Source organism: Lemur catta, chromosome 8, assembly GCF_020740605.2.
Source record: "Lemur catta isolate mLemCat1 chromosome 8, mLemCat1.pri, whole genome shotgun sequence".
NCBI lineage: Eukaryota > Metazoa > Chordata > Mammalia > Primates > Lemuridae > Lemur > Lemur catta.
This window is the reverse complement of record NC_059135.1, coordinates 34,033,802-34,060,942: the sequence shown is the minus strand read 5'-3', so window position 1 is coordinate 34,060,942 and position 27,141 is coordinate 34,033,802. Positions and strand designations below refer to the sequence as shown.

At 41.9% G+C, this 27,141-nt stretch overlaps 1 protein-coding gene across 3 annotated transcripts in view; it reads right to left on the bottom strand.

Annotated features, from left to right (window-relative positions):
• ANKRD44 (ankyrin repeat domain 44) overlaps nt 1-26,894 on the bottom strand; it is a 284,470-nt gene extending 257,576 nt beyond the window's left edge. For all 3 annotated transcript variants that reach the window (XM_045558960.1, XM_045558961.1, XM_045558962.1), the window contains exon 1: nt 26,641-26,894. In XM_045558960.1, the coding sequence (XP_045414916.1) occupies nt 26,641-26,667 (27 nt within the window). In that variant the 5' untranslated portion in view covers nt 26,668-26,894. The remainder of the gene's footprint in view (nt 1-26,640) is intronic.
• Between the last annotated feature and the right edge of the window lie 247 nt (nt 26,895-27,141).

Genomic DNA, 27,141 nt, shown 5'->3' with positions numbered 1-27,141 from the left:
AGTGTCTCCCAGGGCAGCAAATTAGCCTAATAGTGAGTGACTACAGCAATCAGGACAGTATTGGCAAGGAGGGTGGGGATGGAAATATGCTGGGAAGAAAAGCAATTGGCAAGTGTTAAGGGGTTAAGTGATGTTTAACTAGCTGTTAAATTGCAAAGTGCTAAGCTTCTGTGTTCTAATACAGAAACAGTCAACAACGAGTAGAAATGAAGATGAAATGCATCATATTCTGTTTTTATTGTGCATCCTGAATGTGCATTCAGGTAGACACACAACTTATTTTTATCCCCATAAAGAGAAAGATGGAGGCTCCTTACCCCTATGTCATAGGCCATGTGGCCCCAGCTGTTATTAGACAAAAAAAAAAAAAAAAACCAAAAGACCCCTCTGCCCACCTTCTCCTCCCCTCCATTCTTTTCTCTTCTCTCAGTTTGACATGTAGGTCACCCGCAAGCAAGTGTCTCAAATCTCCAAGGCAGAGACCTTTGGCCCTGGAAACATTTGGAGCAGAAACAGGTGGTGTGGCCTGGAGCAAAGAGTCAAGAGAAGAAAATAGCAAAAACTGAAAGAAGGATCCCTGCACATGGAATTCCTATTTGCATTTCGCGTACTCAGCAGTTCTCCAGTTTTTCCACATCCCTTCAAAGGTTAGGTTCCCATATCATGTGTTGTGAGTAGGTCAGACTAAGAGGGTTTTTCTTTTATTATGCTTTCAGGCTGGATAATATTTCATAACCACATGATTGCAGGGCTGGGCTTAGCAGTGCTGTATTTAAGAGTCGATCACATATCCATCACTCAGCCTACATTTCAAAGACTGCTGAAATATTGCCCCTGAGGATTTAAGAGAAGCTGGTGATAGAATGTTTCCCTCTCCTAACTAACAACACGGTGAGGTCGGTTCCTAACACAATGCCAGGCCACCTGTGCACAATAAAAAGTCAACTCTAACTGGAAGATGGCCTGAGAAACAGTATCACAAAGTCCAGGCAGTAAATAAACCATTGATTCTCTACATCATGGTTAGACTATTTGTCCTAAAACACTACTTTGCACACATCGCAACCCCTGATCAAAAGCCTTCCTTGGGTCCCCATGGTCACCAGATGACCCCCAAGCTCCTGAGCAGGTTTTCAGGTGCTGTCCATTCTCCCCCCTCCCGTCTGTCACTTGCCTGCATGAACCCTCCGCTCCGGCCACGCCACTGGCCTCACTGTTCCTGGAAACACTTTTTGGGGCTTCCTTTTTCTCCCTTCCTTTGCTGACCTCCGCCTTCAAATGCCCTCTTCCCAGTTTGTGCTACCATGAGGCATTTAAAACCAGCTCAAACCCCACGTCCTCCAGAAAGCCGCCGCTTTTCCGGAAACTGCCTGCCCAGAAGCTCTCTCCCCTGATTCCCACGGGAGTCCTCAGCCGGCACCGTCCACAGACCGCCCTGCGTTGTGCTTTATTTATTTCCACATCTCCCCTACAGCCACCAGGTGGATTGTGACACTCTTGGGCACAATGTCTTGTCCTGGCTTCCCAGTGTCCCACTGTTCGCCTCACACAGTGAATGTTTATAAAGCTTTGTTGCCATCATTTTTCAGCCATCATCACTGTAAGACTTTGGTCCTCCCTAGTACTTAGGGTTTATGAGACACTTCTGTCTTTAAACCACCTTATTTCTCTTTCTTTCTGTCCAATCATTACCCTCTCTTTGAGCCCAGGCATGTGACAGGACTGCCAATTCACTCCGTCCCTAGGGCTGTTGAATGCACTTAATGAGTGTTTAACAGAGAAATCCTAAGAAGTGATAGCTAGGTCACAAAAAATCACCTTGGGTCCCACAGGGCCACGTGCAGTCTGCAGACAGGAAACAGACAAGAGGAGACGGAGATCAGCACAAAGAAGGAGGCGGCCGTGGCCCCTCTCCACTGAAGTCAGCGATCCCTACCAGAAACTAAAAAGCAAGCATCTGGAGAGAACATGCGCAAATACCGCGGAGAGCAGGAAACTGTGCATGTAACAAAAGCACAAAGGGTTTGTGAGAGGCAGTTTCACTCCCCCACCCCCAAATCACCAAAAGTGCAACAAGAAAAATCATGGCGTTTTCGCTCAGCACATCTGTTTTCAGTTACCTGTGCTGGAACCACCAACTTAACAGAGAAACACAGAGATCTCGAGCTGACTCTGGTTTAAGATTTGTCAGGACAAATTATGTGGAGATAGAGGGGCGGAGTGTGTAACCCTTGAGCAACTGCTGAACGACAGCCTTGTCTCGATAAGCCTCACGGATGACACTGTGGTGCACTAGGAATGGTACTACTGAACTTGACTGCTTTTCAAAGTAAAAATTTTTGGCTGGGTATGGTGGTGCATCCCAGTAACCCCAGTACTTTGGGAGGGCAAGGCAGAAGGATCGCTTGAGGCCTGGAGTTCAAGACCAGCCTGGGCAACATAGCGAGACCTTGTCTCCACACACAGAAAAAAAATTTTTTAATTGTTTTAAGTAAAAGCTGCCAAGGGATATACCACTTGATAAACCCAGCTACACATGTTGGCCCATCACTAATGAACAGATTAATTTTACCAACTGAAGCCACATGTTACCAATGAATTCCTAACGTAGTCTTTTCCCCCAACCTTACTCCATCTCACTACTATTAATATCTACCTAAACCTCTCCTGCTAAGATTTTGTTTTTCTTTATTTTAAAAAACAGTATTTCACTACTAGAATGCTCTTTATGTTAAATTCTTAAGCCCTGGTTCTCTTTGCAACATTGTCTCTCTAGACTTATAATGTAGGGTGGCATAAGAACAACAAAAAAAAGCATGGAGAAGATGCAATATGCCTCATAAAAATATTTCCAACAATGATGTTCCCAGCCAGGCATGGTGGCTCACACCTGTAATAACAGCACTTTGGGTGGCTGAGGCAGCAGGATAGCTTGAGCCCAGGAGTTCGATACCAGCCTAGGCAACATATCAAGACCCCATCTCTACAAAAAAATTTTTTTATTTTTTTAAAAATTAGGCTGGCATGGTGGCACATGCCTATAGTCCCAGCTACTTGGGAGACTGAGGCAGGAGGATCACTTGAGCCCAGGAGTTTGAGGTGACAGTGAGCAGTGGTCACACCACTGTGTTCCAGCCTGGGTGACAGAGCGAGACCTAATCTCTAAAATAATAATAATGCTCCCTATATTTCAATGAATTTGGGATCAGCACATCGTAGATAGATGCTGCAAAAGGGGAAAAGAGAGAGGAATTAATAGTGTTTACTCTTCTATACAACCCCTCCCTATCTGGTATCTGGTGTGTAGTTAAATAATAAAATACTGATATCATTGAGCTACTCTTTAAAACAGTGCTATATTAGAAAACCCTCCATACCAAAATCCGGACCCCTCCCTTATCAGACATTGTCCTGACCTACTCAAGCCTAATATGGTCCCCAAGCTTTACTTCCCCCTTTATTGCTCCTTTATTGTTGCAAACATGGTTCCAAGAGGGAAAATGTGGATGACGGGAGGTTGCTCGGTAGGTACAACGTGCATCGCTCCAGTGACGGATGCACCGAAAGCCCTGACTTCACCACAATGCAATATATTAATGTAGCAAAATTGCACTTGTACCCCAAGAATACATGCAAATAAAAAATAAGTTTAAAAAAAGAGGGAAAATGTAATTTTTAAAATCCACGTTAGTAACAGGGATCCCAATGATTACTACATTAAAGTTTTGTAAAAAACTATCACCTGAAATTATCAAAATATGTATTTATTTGCTCATTATTGTTATTCAGGTACTTGATTTGTCACACTTGCAACAGTTGTGCTTCTATTAAGAATATAATTATTTTGTAAGAAAACATTAAAATATTTACTATAGTTAAAGTCATTTCATGCTAGCAATTATTTATTAATTTTTTACTTGAATTGCTTTATATAGAAACATGGAGATTAATACTGAAATTTCAGTAGAATGAGTATTAAAAGATGTATCCAGAGGCTCTGCCCAGGGACTGGCATAAAGTTTTACAGGACTCAATAAATATTTATTGGTCAAAAAATGGATTGCATTCCATTTTGTTTGCCCCTAGAGGATTTCATCATAATGGGCTGTTTAAAATTTAATAGGCCTCACTATAATAAATTTTAACCAATACAGTATGGTGTCACTTGTCCTGTGTTGGACAAGGGTAACAAATCCCAAGACAGTGGTCATCAACTTCTCTCACCAGTCTCCATGTGCTGGCAAGAGAAACTAACCTTTCCTGTGGGTTGGGGAGAATCTAAGTGAAGCTTAGAAGCTTACACAAAAATACACTTCTAGAAAAGCATTCCTATGATGTTTCCTTCTCTTCTGAAAGAATTATTTTTTAAAAGTTTCCAAACAGATATAAAATACCACCAGCTAACTTGCCAAGTAATAATCTAGAAGATGCTATATTTTTAATTCATAAAAGCAGAGTCCTGTGGTATATTCTCCACCTACCAAAGTAGGTAGTTCCTTCCCTGACCATCCCTCTGGCTTCTCCTCTCCCTTGGAGTACTCAACTACTTCCACAGTTTTAACCACCATCTATACCAGTCATTGTTCAATCCCTTTCAAATAGTTCAGATTCACCTCCCCAAATGTCGAAAAGGTAAAAAGTTGGGCTGGCTCAATTCTTTTCCACCCAACCTTCTAAAATTCCTAACAACATGCGTCCTCTCTGTTTCACCTCTCAACATCCCAGGGTGGCCCTCAGGCCTGCCATAGACTCCCAGGTCCTCACTATGACACATCAGAACTAGTCCAACAGCCCCAGCAGGAACTCTCTAAACTGTGCCAGACTCATCCTCAAACACTTAAATACACACTGCTGCCCACCTCACACCAGCCTGTGACTGTAAACTTCTCAGTCTAGCATCCTACATGCACATCCTCAGCCACTGCTCCTCACTAAACCTTTCAATCTTCTTTCTCCAAAGGCTCCAAGTAAGCAGACTTAGTTGGAAAACAACAAACTTAGTTGGTAGATACTGCAGTTACCATATTTATACCAGAATCATCTCACATGGTTTTAGACCGAATGCTGATTTCACTCACATTAGCACCTACCAACAAGCCTCATAATATGAAAAGTTCACTGTAGATTTAAATGAGATTTAAACTTCCCTTCCACTGCTGGGAAGAAAATAAGGGAAAGTTATAAACAAGAAACTAGCAGTTTTAAATTACTAGGTGGCTTTTAGGGTAATATATCATATACATTTTCAATTCTAAGGAAAAAAACTTTGTCTGTATTCCTTTAATAGAGGAAATGCTAGTCAAACTATACTCCATTACATTATCTGCCAAAATACAGTTAGCAACTTAGCAACATCATTTCCTCATTATCCAAACACATCTGCTGATATATTCAAGAGGTACTGTACTCCCCATTGCTGGATTTGGAAATTACCAGGCTCAAAAAAAGAAATGTGGTGTAAATTACCTGGAAGTGATGTCTTATACAAGGGCTGACAATGGTTTTCCAGTTTTAGTTAAGCTAAATGACTCCAATTTTGCCAAAAAGAAAATGAATAGTAAGTTGGACAACTATCTTCCAAAAAGGTCCAGGACATTGTCTTTTTGCCAGATTGAGGGGTATGAGGAAGCTAAAGCCTGTTAGGGGGGGAAATCCTTTCAAAGAATTTACAGTATTGAAATGTCTATATTTTTTTCTAGAAAATAAAGCATCAGACATCCTACGAACAGGCATGTAACATGTTCATTTGATATACAATCATCTCCCAAAGTACCTCCAAAGATGGACAGACATCTACACCTAACAACACAAATAGATTAAACTCACCATAGTGAAATCATCTGCAAAAAACATGCAAGAACTGCACAAGGAGAATGAATGAATGAGGGTCACTCAGGCCTCTGGCAGGATAACAGGATTTCTCTGGGTTTTCCCTGCATTTTGGTTCCAGAGGTTTCCAACTATCATCCTTCAGGACATTCAGGACTAGGTCCAAGTTGCCTCACCATGAAAATCAAACAACAGAGGCCTTTTGCCAATTCTTAGAAGAAAAAAAATATATATGTGTGTGCCATATACTCTTCTTTAAGTTTACCCTTCCATTAATTTCTCCAAACCTTAGTGCCTACCACCACATGGCCAAACAAGAACTTAAGGCAACATACAGTCAAAAATTACACACACACACAAATACACACACACATATATATAAATACCATATATAGTGTATTTACATAAAATTCTAGAAATGATTCCACAAAAAATTTTTAAATGTTACATTTTAAGATATGAAGACCTTCACTACTTACAATAGAAATACCTTTCCTGCTAGTTAAGTAAGGCCACGTCCATATGACAAACAGTGATATCCTAATTTTGTGGCACTATGAGCAACATGAACCTCAAAGTCTCCTTAAGGGCTTCACTCTTTGAGCAAATTGGAGTATCACCCACTAGTCTCTAGTCAAATCTCTCGGCCCACCTACAACACATTCTGCAGGAAGCGATGAAGCTACGAGGACTGTGGCCCTGGTGAGCCACATTGCAAAATGCCCATCAGTGAGTTCCACAGACCCTCCCACTGCAGGAACATGGCTGGGGCCAGGGCAGCCAAGAGTTAGTCAACAGAACATGTCAGATGCCATAAAAAGCAACCTGTGGCACCCAGCTCCCACCTGCTCCCCTTCTGGGTTCTAATTCATACACGGCAGCCTGCCTGTGATGGAGCAACTGGAGGAAACAGGTTTCAAGTGTGGGAGGCCATGGGTTAAAAAGCAACTTGCCAAACTATGGGAAACATTCTAGTTGATGCTGAAGCTTTAATGCTTGGCTCTAATAGGGTAATGACTCTCACTATTTTCTCATAAACATGGTAAGTAGATTTTTACTTTCTCAAGAAGCTAAATCCTTTTGTGGCTTTATAACTTACTTCTATAACCAAGAGCCTCTTAAGCTATTAACAGCCAAGTGTCACATCCCTAAAGACTTGGCCTGTCTGTTAGTCTCAGGCATGACCCCTGTCACAAGTTTCTGCAAATTCGACCTTGGTTGAACAGATTACAGAAAAACAAAAAGGAAAGAACACAGAAAACCCCACTGTGACTGACATAGAACCTGTACAGAGCTTAAAGAGATCAATAAAATGATACAGTGTCAGTTCTGGGAAAAAAAGAACAGATTTCAGTGTGGTAACTTCTGGGAATCCTCTGACAAAATCAAGCTTTCCAGTTTTATCACTGAGTGCCAGTGGTAGTAATTCAACCACCCATTCCATCTCCCACACAAAATGCCTGAGCCCCAGAGATAACTCTGGGTGAGTTTGATAGTGGTACCACCCAATTTATAAAGTAAAGACACAAGCTGGCCAGTTTGGCACAAGGCAGAAAGCACTTCCATTTGAAGTTGGTTGGCCAATGTAGTCATTTGCTGCTCTACAAGGGTCCTCCATGACACTACCAAAGCACGTTATCCTTTCCAAACATCTTTTCCCTCAATGGATTCCAGTCCCACCTGGCAAGAAAGTTTAGCATATTTCTATTTAATATTAGTTGTCTCAGTTTGAAAGCAATATGATTTTATTTAATCCAAAGATTTCCCTAAATGCTATCAAAATAGCAAACAAAGTTGGCTTTAAAATTCTTTAAGGAGTACCTAAGGACAGAAAGAATTTCTACTTCCACCACTTTGATTTTTTTTTTAATGCTTCTCTTTACTTCTCCCAAGAATACTAACTTAATTTTTTAAGTGCAAAATGCTTTTTTGCTTATGAAACTGAACCATTTGGTTCCTATTCAAACTTTTGAAAAATATGTAACTTTGGTGAGCATGAAAAGACCACAGAATGGAAAATCTCTAACACCCCTTAAAGTTTTGAAATTCTTTTATCCTCTTATATCCCATTTAAAAAGAATCTATCCAATTATATGACATTCTGCAAAAGACAAATCTATGGAGACAGATAAAGGATCCGTGGTTGCCAGGGGTTAGGGATGGATGAGTAGGCAGAGCATAGAGGATTTTCAGGACAGTGAAAATACTTTGTATGATACTACAATGGTGGATACATGTCATAATACATTTGTCAAAACCCACAGAATATATAACACCAAGAGTGAACCCTAATGTAAACTATGGTCTTTGGGTGATCATAATGTGTCAGTGTGGGTTCATCAATTGTAACAAATGCACCTTGCTGGCGGGGATGTGGATAGCAGGGGAGGCTGTGTTGGGGAGGGACAGGAAGTATATGAGAACTCTCTGTACTTTCTGTTCAATTTTGCTATGAATCTAAAATTGCTCTAAAAAATAAAGTCTATTTTCTAAAAATTTATACCTTCTAGATGTCCTAAATAAAATAATGGTATTAATGTATACCCTTCAAATGAAAAAAAGTGGGTAAAATAGTTAAGGAAGAGGTTAATTCTCCTGCAGCCAGAAAAGGAAAAGTGTAAGAACAAGCCACGATGCTGCAGAGCCTGCCTTGTAACTCACAGCACGCTTGGCAGAGAGGCTGTGTGTTTCTGTTTGGTCTAGAGATGAGCAAGAGAGGAACCAACAACAGTAGTCATCAGACACCAGCATTCTCTTTGAAGAACCATTTTAATGCTATTAAACCCTACACAAAAAAAGCCAGACAAATCCATCCAACATACACATACAACCATACCTCGTTGTGAATTTTATATCTAGATATTTTACCCCAGTTTTCTGTAAAATAACTGCTATATATAATATCTATTTTCAATTTAGGGTATCAGGGGACTTGTTAGCTAATTCAGGAATCAACAAAACAAAGCAGCTGTCAGATGTACTCCCTCAAACCCAAAAATTTGGCATTTGCCCAAAAATCAGTTATGGATGTAGGACCTGTGCCTTTAAATATGAGAAATTAGCTTTCTAATACCCTCGTATTCTAATCACATTTTAAAATCTAATGAGAAACACCATGACTTACATCCTGCTATTATTCAATCAGCTGCAGAGAGAAGAACATAAGGAGGCACACAGAGACATCATTCCACACATCCGAGAGGGATTCTCCGTGAGCATCAAATAAACTTGCAAATGTTAGAGAGAGGAGTTGCCCAAACCTTCACACGTACAAAACTGACTTTCATCAAGTATCTAACTCACTGGAATTGTCCTACTGAAACACAGACATCAGGAAAGAAATGTTATTTGGGTTTATTAAAATATCTTTAACTGAGAACAGGCATAAAGACATATTACATTTTCTCTCTACCTTACCTTCAAAAGTTAAAGTTTTATCATTTATTAGCCTGCTTTTTCCAAATTGCAAGTACAGGCTTTCAAAAGTGAGATATATTGCCTATGAGACTTGTCTAATGTGTCTGTCGTTCACACGTGAGGTGACCTGGTGACCCATACCTGGACAACTGATGGGACTCCAAGGGACATGGAAATGGAGGCCACCCCCGCCCATGGTGACATCAGCTCTTCCTGGGTTCCCATGCTGGGGGCTTTGTACCCTTGGAGCACAACAAGACTTTCTAAGGGGTTTGTGAGCACGGGCTGCTTTGTGGGAGTCACACTCCAGCTCCTCACCTCCCATATGTACACTTCTGAAGTGCACCTGCCTGTGGTTGGGGGGTCACACTGTTGCTTTTTACACACTTCCCTCGTCATCTTCCTTCTCACACTTGAAAGGCAGACACACCTCTTACCCATTCTGATTCTGACTGAGGGAACTTCCTCCCAAGGTGTGAAAGGTCCTGGTGCCAAAGAAAGGATTGATTTGGAGATTCAAAGTCAGGAGCACTTCCTTTAATTAAAACCCCCTGTGTCATTCCAGCAATAAGCTATGTTCTCCACAAATACATGAACTAATTTTTTTTTATTTTATTTTATTTTTTTTTTGAGACAGAATCTCACTGTGTTGCCCGGGCTACAGTGACTGCCGTGGCGTCAGCCTAGCTCACAGCAACCTCAAAATCCTGGGCTTAAGCGATCCTACTGCCTCAGCCTCCCAAGTAGCTGGGACTACAGGCATGCGCCACCATGCCTGGCTAATTTTTTCTATGTATATTTTAGTTGGCCAGATAATTTTTTCTTTCTATTTTTAGTAGAGACGGGGTCTCGCTCTTGCTCAGGCTGGTCTTGAACTCCTGACCTTGAGAGATCCTCCCGCCTCGGCCTCCCAGAGTGCTAGGATTATAGGTGTGAGCCACCATGCCTGCCCTTGAACTAATTTTTTTTAAAAAAAAAGAACACCCCATCAAGAGATCAAGAAATGTATTTCAAATAAAAATTCTTTCCTTTGCATGTTTTATTAATGATTTATCAAATTTTATAATATAATTATGGTTTGATGAATTCTTAATAATCATTATAAAAATAAACTCAGTCTAGAAATTTATTTAACTCTTAGCACCTTAGGATCATATGTTTATTGCAAAGTATCAAAGAATAATCCAGTTTTTTTTAAATATTACATTTGGATAAAAGTCTGCATAAAAAAGTAGACTGAAAGCATAAGTTCAAGGAGAAAAGTTGTAAAATTTCCAACTATCAAAGAAGTGCTTGTTTGTGTATTTATTAAGTGGTGATGGGGCACAACAAATCACAATAGTGGGCCAAGAGCAGTGGCTCATGCCTGTAATCCTAGCACTCTGGGAGGCTGAGGCAAGAGGATTGCTTGAGCTCAAGAGTTCAAGGCCAGCCTGAGCAAGAGTGAGACCCTGTCTCTACCAAAAATAGAAAAATTAGCAGGGCATGGTGGCATGTGCCTATAGTCAGGAGGCTGATGCAAGAAGATCACTTGAGCCCAAGAGTTTGAGGTGACAGTGAGCTATGATGATGCCACTATACTCTACCCCAGGTGACAAAGCAAGACTCTGTCTCCAAGAAAAAAAAAAAAAACCACAGTAGTGTTTAAATTCCATTTAATACATTTTAAACATTGATATAATGTTTTCATTTTAAAAGTCAATATGTACATTATGTCTGGAATTACATCCTTTGTATGTTTCTAACCTTATGATGAAAAACTTCAGATATCAACCTCAAAAATGTACAAGGGGATACACAGTTTTCAAAAATCTTTTGGAGGTGGCAGTTGGGGTAAAACATGTTGCAGTGAGCTGCTGGTGAGCATTCGATGGCCAGCGCTGCCTCCTTTGGCAGCCCTACTAAGCTAGATACAGCCCACATTAACAGCAACTTCCTGTGCAAGTCTTTAAAGAGCTGTCCCAGTTAAGGCCTGTCTAAAATCCTCAGAATATAAAAAATGATGAGCAAAACATTTCTTCCTGTACTATTTCCTTGACTGGGCGGGGGCAGGGTTGGAGGGGAGGCTGTCCCAGATATGTTCATGTCATGACACACTAAGCCATCAACCACAAATTCTGGATTATACAAGTTAACAAGGCACCAAGATAAAAAATCCACCAAAAAAATTTGACAATATTTTCTACCACCAATCCTTTTACTAGGGCTATTTACCTGATGACAAATTAATCACTTCCTGTCCTTCCTCTCTTCATAGTAATGATTCCAGGAGGAAGAAAAGAAGGTAAATAAAGGAACTGAGAAAAATGATGGAGAAAGGGAAAACAGAGCCACAGAGACTGGCACTAGATTCATTCAACAGGTATTGCTGATCTACTACCGGGTTAGCCAGAGCCCAGTATGCTGAAAAGTGGGGGTGCAAACAACTTCCCCCAGAAGTGAAGAGCAAATGAATGGCTTAGCTACAACCTTCCCAAGTCACACACTCATCAAGAGGCTAAAAAGGGACTGAAACCAGAAGTGAGAGGCTCAGTGAAGAAACCCTCCCCCATCCTTATAAGAAGGAAAATGAAAGTGCTCATTAAACACATCTGCATTTTGATGCATCTAAAGATTAGGCAGTTCTGTGACAAATATTCCCTTCAGATGGCCAATTCCAGATACTTCTCATGAAATTCTAAAAAAAAAAAGAGACAAGACAAAGCACATTATGGAGGTATTTAGGGAGTGAGGGCGTGGGAAAGCCTTAGTATTTCAGACTATTACCAGTTACAAGTGTTTTCAAAGAAGAATGAAGTGCCACAGTCTTGTGTGTATCACAAAGATCTTCACCCAAAGGGGAACAATGAGGCAATATCCTTTTGGCTTTGTACACAATGGCCTCCCTCTTCTAGACCAACTTAGAAGTGGGTGATACATTCTAATCTGGATAATGCAGATGATATGACACTAGAACCACATAATAATTACCCAGGCGGCAGCCTTCAGTCTTCTATCACAGGGTGTTTATACAGTGTTGCAGGCTGTACCCTAAATATAACAGTAGAACCGACACGTGATTTCATAAGTGCTGTTTAAGAACAGGACAGGCAAATGAAATGCACCTCAAACTGAGCCAGAAAAAACAAGAGCTCTCTCTACCTCCACTAAGAATCAGCAAGCTAAGTAATGACTGCTGGCCTCAGTTTTTGCCTATGGAAAACGGGGCTCTAGTTTGCCTCCTGTCTCTTCCAGACAATTTATAATATTGTTCAGAAAATGTTGGAGGTCCCCAGAGAGCTCAGGTACTGAATCATTCTCAATGTTTTCTAAAATTATACATTCATTTCTTTATAAATCTTCTTTATAAGCAAGTATCTTCAGTCTTAATTCTTTCTCTCTGAAGGATCAGAAGAGAAAAATGAAGGTAACTTTTAGATGAAGGATAACATGTGTTGATTAACCTTCATTCTGGCCTCACTAACCAGTTCAAGGTGCACATCTTCTTCCAAGATCAAAGGGAACTCTGGGCCTAGAAGGAGTTTTATAATAACTCAAATGACCCTGGAAGTGCAAGAGCAGGAGACAGATTCTCTTTATAATTATAATGAAATGAACACTGGAAACCATACACACACACACACACACACACACACACACACACACACACACAAACTTATAACTCACAGAAATTAGAAATTACCATATTTAGCTTCAGAGAGAAACTTCTAGAATAATGAGAAACATTAGACAAGTAGACAGTATTAATATTCATTTTTTAATTTGACAATTTCCATTTGTAATAACTGTACCTTTAAAATATGTTTCCTTAAAATTGGTTTTCTGTAAAATTAAAGCCATTTCCATCCCCATATTAATCTAGAGTCTCTACATGGGGAATAGAAAATATTAAGATTTTTGGTTTGTTCTCAGATATAAGAAGAAAAATGTCCTCCCCACATGTTGGATCTTTGAGTGCATCAAAAGTACATATCAACTGTTTCTGAGTCCACATCTGGTGTCTAAAAATCCAATTTAAAAGGCAAGTGATTTAAAATATAAACATATGGTTTCCTTCTCTACAGCGATTCCTAGAGGGAGAAAAAAAATCTAAGCACAAACAATTGTTTTAAAGAGGATTTTTTTAATTAAAAACATACCAAAAAAGCTAACTAAGCTTCTACTTTCTCCTGGAGAAAATAATAAAAGCAAGAATTCCCATCTTAATCTAATTAACTCTAGATCAAAGTGCACCTTAGGTAATGCTAAGACTCTAAGAGTGTAGCATTCAATTTCTGAAGAGTATGATCCCAAGTCTGCCCTTGGGTTAGAGCAGAGATTGGCAAATTTTTTCTATAAAGGGCCAGAGAGTAAATATTTTCAGCTTTGCTAACCCTACAGTCCCCGCTGCAACTACTCAACTCTGCCGTTGTGGCAGCCACATAAACAAATGAGAAAGGCATTCCAATATGACCGTATTTATGGACAAAGAAATTTGAATTTTACTTAATTTTTATTGTTCCAAAATACTATTTTTTGATCCTTTTCAAACATTTAATAATCCAAAAACCATTCTTAGCTCACAGGCCATTTAAAAGCAGATGGCAGGCCTGATTTGGCCCGTGGATAGTAGTCTGCCAAGCCCTGGGTTAGAGCTATGGAAGGCTGGAGCAGCTGCAAGATAATCTAAACCAACATCCTCATTTCTTAGAGGAAACTGAGGCTCAGAGAGGTGGAATGACTGGCCAGGGTCTCATAGCCAATTTGTAGCAGGAATGGAGTTGAGAAAAATACTATTCAGTTTCTGGAAAGGCTGATCGAAAAGGTAAAGAAATGATGATGAAATTTCCCTGAGTTCAACTCACTAAGACAGGCGATGGGGTCCTTAGAACCAGAGATGTCACATGAACCTAGTTACTAGTTCTAGGAGCTCCCAACACCCACAAACCCACTTGTAAAATAATTTATTATCTGCTGATCATCACACTGACTCCGAAGGTTCTGTGTCAGCCAGAACCCACGAGCCTGATTCTTTCCAGCCTTCTGAGCTACACAACTATGTTCATTTCTTTTGCAGCTTAAGTACTAACCTCCACTTTGGTATTCCAATCCTAGAACTCCAAGAAATAAGTATCAATGTGGCTGAAGAGCAATGATCAATGTTAATTATTTCAAAGAGCAAAGTACAGCAGGTGATGACCAATTTAGCTTCAAGTTCAAGAGTATCTCTAACACTCATTTCAGAAACTAACATAGTCAACCTCCTTCCCACCCCTAATTCCTTCTCTCTCTTTTTAAATGTTTTTCTCTTCCTATTTTTCTTTCTTTATTCTACCTTTTTTGGGTATCGATTCTCATTTTCACTTTCCTGTGACCCTTTTTATTTTGCCCTATATCTCAGCTGAGTATAACCTCTGACTGAAATGCATTTTTAGAATTAAAATACATGCACATATCCAATGACATTTAATTTACCTGTTCTTTAAGTAGCATTCTATAGCGTTAAAAGAAAAAAAAAAAACAACTTAAAGTAACTTTTTACACTGTATTCTTCATCTAACTTTTTTAATTATATTTTTTCAGATAAGTTTATGGTTTTCTACCCTGTTATATATTCACTCAAGATTTAAAATGTTATAGTAATGTTTTTCAGACATTCTGCAATGATGATTTTTTATGAAGATTGCTCTATCTACAATTTTGTTTTTACACACTTCCTCAAAAAGACAATTTTATACTTCTGTGAAGAGGAAGTAGCATTCTTATAAGTAATTTTCAGGTTTTTTTTTAACAACTTAGATCAAGAACTGCAAACTCCTCAGAATCTTTTCAACACATTTAATCCTCCTAGATCTACCTAAACATAAGATTCTTCAGTCAAATAAACTAAGTCAATTAATTTGATAAAACCAAAATGAAAGAAAAATGGATTTCCTAAAGTTGTAGGAACCAAAATGCTATGATTCAAACCTAAGTATGGAGATTTCACACAAAAATGAAACAAACAGAAACTCTTTTTTCCAATGTTGTTTAAGTTAGAGAGAAAGAAGATCAGATGAAAGGTCATAAATCTAAAACAAAAACTAACTAAAATCATACTTTCATAGAGCTGAAATTGACCCTAGAAAATTGATCTCTTTAATTTGACAAATGAGGAACCAGCCCAAGACTCAGGGACTATTTTTTGAGTGCCAGCCAAAGGCCACTTGCTATACAAAGGTTTTTCCCACTTGATTGTCACAACTTCCCCATAAAGTAAGTATTGCTATACCCATTTTATAGTCAAGGAAAGTTGTGTCACAAGAAGACTGACACCTCTATTAAGAGCAGAGCCATGCTTATAGCACAGATTCTCTAGATATCAACTTCAGTATTCTCTTAGCTACACCACTCACAGGGACTATTTCTGGAAATTGTTCAGTAAGATACCACAATATTTTAAAATGTTATATATACAATAATACAATACCCTAAAACTTTAATATATTAGACTTTTTGCTAAAAAATAAAAAGCAGAGCTCCTTAAAAGAAGATTGTTTCTTCTTGGCTGCTAAGAAAAGGAGCATTAGCAACTAAATGTTACATTCACCTTCTGGCCCCAAGACATAATTACACTGAAGCTCCAAAGTACCTAAAACCTTGGTCATTTGGCTTCTAAATTACTCAAGACGATACCATTTACTATTGTCCCAGTTGGCTATTTCTTAAGCTTATGGTCTATGCTTAAATCTGGACTCCATTAAGAAGGACATGGAAGGATTTTCACACTTGTAGAAATAAAGGAAGCTATTTCAGCATGTCTAAAATAATGCTGACACCACTGATGGCAATAACCAACACCCACTTCCTGTGCAGGTAAGAAGAGAAGCAGGGCAGCCGAGGTCATTACAATTGAGACCTTGTAACTGATTCTTTACACAGTTTAAAAGGAAACATAGTTAAAAGTCAATGTAACAAAGTGATTTTTGGCAACTCTAATATCTAAATTCCCTTCAAAATATCTTACACTGAAATATTTTACAAGGACAAGCCAAATCCAGGTCTTTCTAAAAACACACAAGATGGGATTCTAAGATCTCCAAATGTCTGATCTGAGTTATAAAGCCAATTAAATTAAGTCCATGGATGTGTAGACCTCACAACTAGCTCAGAAACATATTTCTTTGGGCAGCAAAACTAGCAGAATCATGTGCTTTTTTGACAAACAATCGAAAAGGAGTCTAATAACAACTTTACTGAAGACATTCTGTCAAGTGAGACTGGAGGGCTCTGGAGGGGCATGAAGGGAACAGGAAGAAGTAAAAAGAAAAGAGAAATAGCTTCCAAAAAGAGTGAGTCACTTAAATTGTTAGGTGCCCTGGGCAAACGCTAAAAGTGTTGTGGTTTTGTTTCTTGTTTTGTAAGAGGACTCTCTTTTTAAACATAACCACAATATCACATTCACACTTTAAATCATCAAATATCCAGTCAGTATGCAAATTTCCCCAATTTTCCCACAGAAGCATGGAGGGGGGGTGTTTAAATCAAAATGCAAATCTATTCATTGCAATTAATTTACATGTATCTTAATTCTCTTTTAATCTATGTATTTACATAATATTTCCTCTCCATCTCTTTTTTATCTTGCAATTGATTTTTTTAAATGGGGTCACTTTTTTTTTGTAAGTGTCCCATAGAGTGGATTTTGTAAAGTAATTTTGTATTTAATAAATATGTGTAAGGTTAAAAACAAACCGTCTCCAGACCATCAATGTCCTGCACCACAAAAACTATCTGGGCTTTAACTAAAGTCCTTGCTGCTCCAGAACACGTTTGTTCACAAAATATTGCCATTGCAAGTAATGTACCCAACATTCTCTGCAAGCAGGGGGTATCATGGAGACAGAAGAACCCATAAGGCAAGTCCTTACTTTAGGCTTTAATACTTTCAGGGAAAAGAAGGTAGGTACAAATTAATTTGTAAAAGATTGTGCCTGTGCAACAGATGGAAACCACGAGTTTTGCCCAGGCACAAACTCATTAATTCACGTTTCCAGGAGAGGACGTGTAGTAGCTATCAGAAGAACCCAAGTGAGAAAGATCTGTTAATACACAAACTCCTCTCCTGCCCAGTTTGAATGTTGGATATTTCTTTCCTTACCTCTTCATCCTACTAACATGAACCCTGTGACTCAGTAAATTTAGTCCCGAGGTTACCTGGCAGGTACGTGGCCTGTCACTGGGTTGCCTTCCCCCCTCATCTGTTGCCTAAATCATTCCCATCCTCAAGTATCAGCTGGACTCCCTCCAGCTTCCTGAAGCCCCTCTTGCTGACTCCCCCATCTCTGGACTCCGGTAGTCCCTAATCAGTACCCCCATAGTCTAAACCTGCACTACACCTGGACTGAGAGCTGTTTCACATGCAGCGTATGTCCAGTAAACATCTGATGAGGGCCGTTCATGTACAAGGCATTCCATATCATTTCTCTACTAACTAGACCATAAGCTCCCCAGGGAAAAGGACCCCTTGTGACACCACGCCTATTTCAGGAAGCCAGAGCGTAATGGCTAAAAATCTGCATGTTGGAGTCAAGCTTGCCCAGATGGGAGTCCCAGAGCCATGTGACCCTGAATAAAATTACTTAACCTCTCTGTTCTCATTTCCCTCATCTTGAGAATGAAATGATGATAACCACTGTCACTGAAATGTTAGAATTAAATCACATAAAGCATGATTATTGTCTTGTCTCCTCAGTCCCAATTCTATATGTCCAGGTTTCTAATGATTTTTTGGTACCTGTTCTTACCTGTCCTTACCCTTTATGGAAAGAAGGAGAGCAGAGAGCCCAGCAGAGTCACTGCTGCATAGATGGAGCTCATTAAACACCCCTGGATTGCCTGAATACATAGGAGACTCAATCTCACAATATTTAGGGTCAATATTTCCCATTCCCTAGTGTCATCCTGATCCTTTGCCTGTAAAGACATGGAACTCGCTCATAATGAACCACAGCGTTAACTATCCCCCAAAGAGGGGAAATATAACCAGAAAAGAAGACAATGCCTAATCTTTTACCTTTTGATAGGGCAGAAAACTCTCTCTTACTTTTGCTTAAATGGAAATGTAATATCCCAGTATACAGATGGAAGCTGTTTACAGAAGTGTTTCTAATTTTTTTGTTTGAGCACTTCATGAGTAAAAAACATTGGAACAGGTACATATATACACACATATGCATATTTACTTCATTCACTTAACAAATCTTTATTGGGCATTTACTACATGCCTTACCCTGTTGTAGGTGTTGAACATACGGCAGTGAAAGAACCAAGCTAACATAATAATCTTTGCCCTGTTATCTGTATCTCTCCTACACACAAGTTTTTATGTTAAAAATGGGGGGAAGGGGGAAAATATATGGTAGGAGGGATATGTACCATGGAGAAAAATTCTAAAAGGTGGACAGGAAATGTGGGGTGGGCATTTTAAATAGGGTGGCCAGAAAGGGACTCCCTGAGAAAGTAAGAACTGAGGAAGGACCTCAAAGGTCAAGGTGAGCCATGCAGACATCCGGGGAAGAGGTGCACAGGCAGTGGGAACAGCAGGGGGCCTGAGGCAGGGGTGTAGCTGCCATGTGCCTCAACAAGGAGGAGGCCAGTGTGGCTGGGGCAGAGGAGCCCATGAGGGGATAAGAAGAGATAAGTGGAGGGACTGAGTGGAGGGGGCCCAATGGGTCACTTCAATTACCTTAGCTTTCACTCTGTGTGAGGGTTTTGCGCAGAGGAGTGACAATAAACCATCCTGCTCATCCCTAGGGTACAGGCCCCACTCACCTTTGGAGGCCATTGTTTAACAATAATTGTTTGGTTGATTTGCCCCAGCTGACCTGCATTGCTGCCTGGTTTTCTGTGTTTACACTTCTCCTGTGCTCACTTTCCCATCTTTCTCCTCATCTTGCCAATCTTAGATACGAAAGCAAGTCTCCTCCACAGAAACTAATCATATCTGTACACACAGAGGCTTCTTAAGGAAGTCTGTGACCATGTCAACTGCATTCAACTCTGGGCCAACAGTTGAGAAATGAACCTGTTAGACCCAGGTGTTATTGTGGAGTTCAATGAAACAGGATTTTGCCTGGGAGAACCCAGGGCATTTGCTAAAGCAGCACCTCTGAGGAAGGTTAAGGTGGCCCCAGCTTACCGCAGCTCAAGAGCCAACCTCAGGGTCTACATGGATTGTTCCCCTGGCCCTGCAAGAAGCTCAAGAGGATTCTCAAAGGACCACACTGAGAACATCCCCAGGGGTTCTGTGTCCCCACAGCCAGGCTCCTGGAGATCCCAGGAGACAATCTTCCTGAGGAAAGGACCTCTGACCCTCAGGCAGAACTCAAGATGTGTTTATCAGACCTGGAAAACTCTGGAGCTCCCACCACCATGAAGAGGGCGTGGGGAAATCAGAAGTTCATGGAAGGCAGATACTTTCTGAAACAAGATCCCATGAGTTGAGAAGAGACTGACACTGAGACATGTGGAGAGTTTTCTTAGAATCTTAGACCGTGAAAGAATTTGGAGGATTCTCTACCCACTCTCATTTTACAGACAAAGAAACAAAGGCCAGGACTTACCCAAAGCCATACAACTATTAGAACCATCAGTAGGATCCAGGTCTTCTGATTCTCAATCTAGTGCTATTTTTTTAAATAAACTGAAGCAAACAAAAGCAATTCAATATTGAAACTTTTAGAGATGGTTAGAATCTGATTAAATTTCCATGTCTAGGCCTCAAAAAGATGTTTTTACAAATCTCTCTAATTCTACTGGAAGCTCTGGAAGCTCCCTTAAGGCAAAATGGTCTTGTGTATTAAAGATACCTTAGAAAGTTATACTGGGATGTTTAAGATTCACTGAGGTGGGAGTGAAGGGACTCTAGGCACAAGAAAACCAAGAAATACAAGCAAACATTGGCTTAGTAAAGCCTGAAACAGCCCAAAGGTGCACTATATACTTCTTATTAGTGTAGCTCAATTAATAGAGTTCTAAACAAATTTTCAGTTTTCAAAATAGGAGGAGGCAAGTGATTCTTGAAAATGATGAATATCATAATTAAAAACTAGATTCATGAATCTTTAATTTTAACCTCTTGGGTTTTCAATTTTTTTATAAACATGAACACTGATAAGAGCAAATACCTTCTCTCCCAACCTCTGAAAGCAGCCAGAGCCAAATAAATATTGGTAAAGTGTAATCAAAGGCTACTCTATAAAGTGAGTAACCTATTAAATGGATAATCTTGGACTATCTATAAATTGAACTAGGGAAAAGAATGAGAATCAGTGCCTCAGTCATTGACACAGGTTAAAGCTCTCTTCTTAACCTGAAGCTAACTGTCTGACTTTGTTACCTGGAGAGCCACATTAGAGCTCATCTGCAAATACACCCTTCATGGCCACATTTGTAAGAAAGACTATAACACGGAACCGTGTAAGAGCACTCGTCCCCATCAGAGGGATGGAGTCACAGAAGGGAGAGAGCAGAGCTGAGGCACTGTAAAGACATCCCGTCCAACCTCTTTATTTTACAAAGATGAGCCTGGAGCCCATAGAGGTTAATTTGACTTGCCAAGGGTTGGCTAATGCACAACATATGCCCCCTCTCCCTTGTCTTACACCCACAGCAAACACTGACAATCAATCATAACACTTTCCCCCATCCTCAACTGCAAGAGTCAGAATGCCTCTACCAGATAGCTCCTGCCACCCCTTGACCAACTAACCGATCAGAACCGATGTGTGAGATGGAAGCCATTTTCCAACTCTGGCCTTGCACCAGGTCATGAAACAATCTTTGTAATACCTGCTCCAGTGTCGACCTGACTCAAAACAGAGTGACTGGTCTGCTAGTTGAACTAGACCACCATCACTGTCAAGCCTGAGGTGAGAGCAGTCTGTGTGATGTGACCATACATGCAGTTTGCCTGGGACAGTCCTGGTTCCCATCTGTCTCCCAGCTCAATGTTTAAGAGTACTCCCTATCATTCTCAAAAGTGTCCAGTTTGGATGAAAATTTTATGGTCATCCTAATTCTATGTAACTCCTAATCATCTACAAATATTTATAAATATTTGTTTGACTGCATGGTATGTCAGGAAAAAAACACTGAACCAGTCACCAGTAGTTTTCACATACAAAGAGGCTTTCAAATAATACAACCCCAAACGGTCTTTGAAAGGGCCTTGGGGACCACTGTTCAGGCCAATCCTTTTTATATATTATATATATACATACACACACACACATATATATACACACATATATTTTATATATACTAAAGTATACCTTCTATACTTTAGTAGCCTATAAAAATTCACATTATCTTGTTGAAATATAAATCTTTTTAAAGAATGTTTCCGTCCTATTTCTGGTACAAACAATTGTGCCTTTCTGAGCTTATATTTGCTCTCTGTTTAGGGAAAAAGAAGAAGTAAAAGTTGAAATTTAAAAAGTCAATCAATCCAGGGCTGGACCACGTGTGCTGGTATTGGACTTTTGCTAGAGTAGTCTAGTCAATCACATATTTAAGAGAAATATAAGTTTATTTGGAAAAGTCATCAGTCTATAGAACACAGAGATCAGCCATATGTACAAGTGAATGATACTGCTATTATCACATAGAAAGTTCAAAAATTTTAGCTGACTGCCTAGACAGAAGCCTAGAAGAAAACATATCAAAATGTCAAGAGTAGTTATCTCCAACTGTAGAGGACTATGGATGGTTTTAACAGTTTTTCTTCTTGTTTATCCAGCTTTCTGATTTTCCTATAATGACCACTATTTATTTATTATGTAAAAAAAAAAAAAATCACATCATTCACCAGGGTGAGGAGGTGGAAAGGCTAATGGGACAAACCAGGCACAAGCCAGGAAGGAGTAGGGGCCTCAGAGCAGCTCCTTACTCTGAACAGAGATGGGTCTGGCCTCAAGAGGTAGAAGGAGCATGGGGAATGCTGCTCATCCACTGGCTTCCCTGGAAATAGGAGCAGGCACCCATTAGTCCTACCACTGCACTGCCCTTCCAACTATGAAAAGTATAGCCTTGTAGTCAGCCCCACCTGTGCAATCAGACTGCCCAGGTAGGACACTGTGCTAGATCACTTACTGGGCGTGTAACCCAAAACAAGTCAATTAGTCTCTCTGTTCTTGTTTTCTCACCTGTAAAATAGGAATCACATCACCGCCTACCTCCTAGTGTGGCCATGTGGGTTAAGAGACATGATTCATGCCAAGGGCCTAGCATACAGTAAGAGCACAATAAATGTAAGCCATTATTAAGTCTCTGCCATGGAACACCAGCCCTCAAGCGCACTCTCAAAACCATGTGACTGGGTCCCAAAGCAACCAGAAAAGGGTCAAAAGAATAAAGCCTTTCTATTTCCTTCTTCTCTGCCAAAGGCAAGACTGAAGCATAGTGTTTGCTCTAAGACCAGTGCTCTAGAGAGTGATGGAAAAACAAGGGCAGCCCAGTAAAATATGTAACACGTCCCAAAGCCCCACACTATGGACCAGAAGTCCCATTTTCAAAGTTAAAGGATTTCTAGTCTCTTGCCGCTGCCAATGGCTGCCAGCCACTGCCTTTGGCAAGGAGGTGAGTGACTCAAGTGTGAACTAGGACTTGGCAAGGGGACATGAAACCAGAAGGCCTCCAGGCAGGAAGCTCCAAAAGGCCACCTGCTGAAACAGTTTGTCTACAGGCAGCCTTTGAGGTGGAGGTAGTGCTCTGCTGTCATTAACACATTCAGGTAAGAACAGTGGACATTTCAAACATTCAGCAGGACTTACCACCCTGGCTTCATAACTTTGAAAAAAAAATTAGAGGGAGATACCCAGGCTGAAGATAGGATCACACACTTAAAAATCACTGCAGTGCCTTAACTATAAGACATTAAAGAACATCTCCCCCAAAAGCCATATTAAATCAAATTGCAAAGAGTTTCATGGCTATCTTGAGCCAAAATCTATTACATTTATATGTAATAAAACTTTCCACCACAAATTTAAAATTATCTCATTTTACCAAAGATATAAATAAACCTCTTAATGTCCATCTATGAGGAAATAATTACATTATTATATTCACGACACAGCTGAGTGTGTTCTATGCTGCATAGGGTGACCAATTTCTCCCAATCTGCCTGAAATTTTGCCAGTTTTAGCCCCACATGCTGGGAAACCCATCAGTCCTGCACAAACCAGGATGATTGGTCCCCCAACACTGCAAGAAAAATGAAGTGTCTCAAGAAGAGGAAAACAGAAGAAACACAGTTACAAATGCAGAAGTGCTAAATGCCAAATTTGTTTGTTTGTAGCGATAGCTCCAAGTTCCTTTTCACAGCAAAAAAAAAAAAAAAAAACTAAAAACCACGCTGGCCTATCTCTTTTCTCTTCCTTTTTACTCTCCTAAAACAGAGTTGGGAAAACGCATTTTCCTCTCTAGCAAGATTGAGAGGTCACTGCAGGACTGACTGTTGAAGTGGTGTCCACCTCACCTAGCAAGCTCCTGTCTGTACCCAGCATTAGCAGGACAGAAAATGTCATCATTTGTCACCCCTTGGCCACATGTAAAGACAAACCAAGACAACTTGTGATTCAGGTTATCAACAGCAAGGATATGTCCTCAACTAAAATTCCTAGCAAAAATCAAGATTCACCTCACAAATACAGCATTTAAGAGATGAGGGAGGACCAGCCTGAGCAAGAGCGAGACCCCGTCTCTACTAAAAAATAGGAAGAAATTATCTGGCCAACTAAATATATATATAGAAAAAATTAGTCGGGCATGGTGGCACATGCCTGTAGTCCCAGCTACTTGGGAGGCTGAGGCAGTAGGATTGCTTAAGCCCAGGAGTTTGAGGTTGCTGTGAGCTAGGCTGAGGCCACGGCACTCTAGTCTGGGCAACAGAGTGAGACTCTGTCTCAAAAAAAAAAAAAAGAGAGAGAGATGAGGGAGGAACTAACAAGTGATTGTTTTACGAATAGCTTCATGGAGAACAAGGCACTCCTGTACAAACTCCAAGGCAGGGAGTCCGAGTAGGAGCTCCTTACCCACAATGATGGAGCAAAACTCTTCTAGAAGGGGTCTAAGTAAATGGTTTCTAAAGTGAGTCAGTGAGGTTAAGAACTGACTTCTAAAAATTGAAAGATTCAAATAGAAAAGGTAAGACTATATAAGGCAAGAAAGACCATACACTTCCTGGACCTAAAGCTACACATCATCACTCACCACCCCACCCTACCCTACCCAGACCACCTCCCCACCCAATCTCCCTCTGACTTTGCCCCAAGATAGACTGGCAATTTTTAGATGTTCTTAAATCTTAAAACTCCTTTGGTCCTTTTTATGTATCAGGAGATGGAACCAAATGAAGGTTGTGTGGCTTTCCCTCCACAGTCGTACTAGTTTATTAGGGGAAGAAAGAGATGGAAGGGGGTGTGTGTAGAAACATTTTAAAAGGCAAACATCTTTGAAAGCTCTACTCTAATAAGCCCTGAAGAAAAGTTTTCTTTCCAAGACTAAGTAATACACTTTTCACTAAGGTTGATGTTGATTTAGGAAAGGATGCCTTCTTGCAACCTTTTCAACACATCCAGTGAGAAGATGGAGCTGTCTTACACAACCTCTAGCAGAGAGTACAGGAGCCTAGAAGGCAGGAGACAGGAGCTAGTCCCAGCTCTACAGGCCCAGGGCCATGGTCCTCGAGGAAGACTTGCTTCGCCTCTCCAGATCTGTTCCCTTATTCAGAAAATGAAGGGGCTAGTTCATCTTTAGGATCCTTACAACTCTGAAATTCTATGAGACCTTCTTTCATACATGCGTTAACAATAATGCCTATTAGAACGATTTTTTTGTACTTTGAAGATTGAGGAAGTAACAGCCAAGTATAATAACATGTACCAGCCAAGATGACAGGACGAAGGTACACTGAAACTGCTAAGATTTAAAATCAGCAAATGTCTAACAGTTGGCAAAGTATGTGACCAAAAGGTGGAGGAAATCCTAATATCAATTTACGAACACTTTTAAATGCTCTGGAACCAATGAGAACAAGTAGATTCATCACAATTACCAGCTGCTCTTCCTGCTAAATTTAATAACATGAGTTTTAACTCAGTGATTCCCCCTCCGCATCTCCCCATCCCCGGCAAAAAAGCCCATAAATAGAAAAAAACAAGCTGAAATTTTGAATCTAAAAGGCAGGAGAACAAATTGTTGCAAATCGTTGTGGTGATGGATTACATTTAAGTTGTAGGATGTTCTGGCTGGATACTAAGTGGAGAAAGCGAGGCACCAGATGCAACCCACTCGAGAAGTTTGAGATGTTTAATACCAAGCGAGGGCTGGCACAGTCGACCCCGTGTGTCAAAGTCAAGACTGCCTCTCCGCCTTCCAGGACCCTAAAACTACGTCCATTTTACTACCCATGAATAAACGGGGAGTGGGGGGAGGCGGGCCTGTTTCTATTTTTCGTGTAAAGAGCTGCAAAGACTTTGGTCATGCAACTCAGAGGGGCGTCTGTGTCAATGTCCTAAGAGCAGCGGAGTCCGCAAAGCTGGGGTGTTTCCATGCCACAGACCTGCAGGAAGGACTGTCACTCCGATTCAGCAAATAACCCAACCGCTCCAAGCCAGGACTCCAGAGCTGCCCTGTGTGGTGTCTCAGCAAAGAAAGCAACAAAGCTGATGGACACAGGCAGACGGCAGCCCACCGCCTGTGAGCGGAACCTCCGACCCGACTTCACCTCCTCCTCGGAGAGACCGGCCAGGGCCGAGAGCGCGGTCTGCAAGGTCCCCATCCCGCACCACGCACACGGCCTCAGGGCTACTAAAGAGGAAGTCAGGATGTCAGATCAAACGGATAAAGACAGCCCGACCACACCAGAGCCGCGTTCCGGGCCGGACTCCTGCTCGGCTTGGGGAGGGGTCGCAGGCTGCGATCCCTTCTCCCTCTGCGTCCACCTTCCTCCCCCGGGCGGCGCGGACGAGCCTCCCTCGGCAGGCACGGGCCGGCGGAGCCCACGCTGCGCAGCTCGGCCGGAGCCGGAGCGGCACCTCGAGCCTCCCCTCCCTCCCTGCCCGGCCGGGCCCGCGGCCAGCGCACACCCGCGCGCACACTCCCGCACGCCAGCGCCCCGGCTGCGCCCGGCGCCGCGGGCCCTTCCCCGGGCCCCGAGCGCGCAGTTCCGACGGCCCAGGGCGGGGACGGCGCAGGGGAGCAGAGCCGCGGCCGCCGGCTCCCCGAGGCTCCCGGCGGCCGCACACACTCCTCCCCGTGGCCGCGAGTAAACAGCTCGCGGGCGCGCTCCGCGCCGCGCCCCCATCCCCCCGCCGGCGCCGCGCCGCCCCGCGCCCGCGCGTCCCGCCCGCCGGCGCCGCCGCCCCCTACCTGGTCGGTGAGTTTGAGCACTGCCATTCTTCCGCGGCTTCGCGCGCACACACATGCAGGTCCCCCGTCCGCAGATGTCACACCAGGAGCCAGGGAAGCGGAAGGGATTGCCAAGAGAAGGGGGAAAAATCTGGCTCCCGAATTTGACAGCCCTCCCCCTGCTCCTCCTCCGCCGCCGCCTCCTCCCGTCGAGAGGCTGACACTGGCTAGTGGGGTTTGCGGCCGAGCCCGCCCGCCTTTATACAGGAAGTACCGGCTGCTGCCAGCCGGGCCGCCACTGACATCACCGCGCGCTGGCTCGCTCGCGGCCGCGCCGCCCGGGCCGACGCTGCCTCCTGCCGCCCGCAGCCGCGCCGCGCAGCCCGCAGCCCCTGGCGCTCGCCCGCGCCCGCACCCGGCGCGCCGCCGGCTCCCCGCACCTGCACTCCGCGCCCCGCCGGCCCGCCCGGGCCAGGGCTGACCGCGAGCCGCCCGCGCAGGTCTCGCTACCTGACGGGCAAG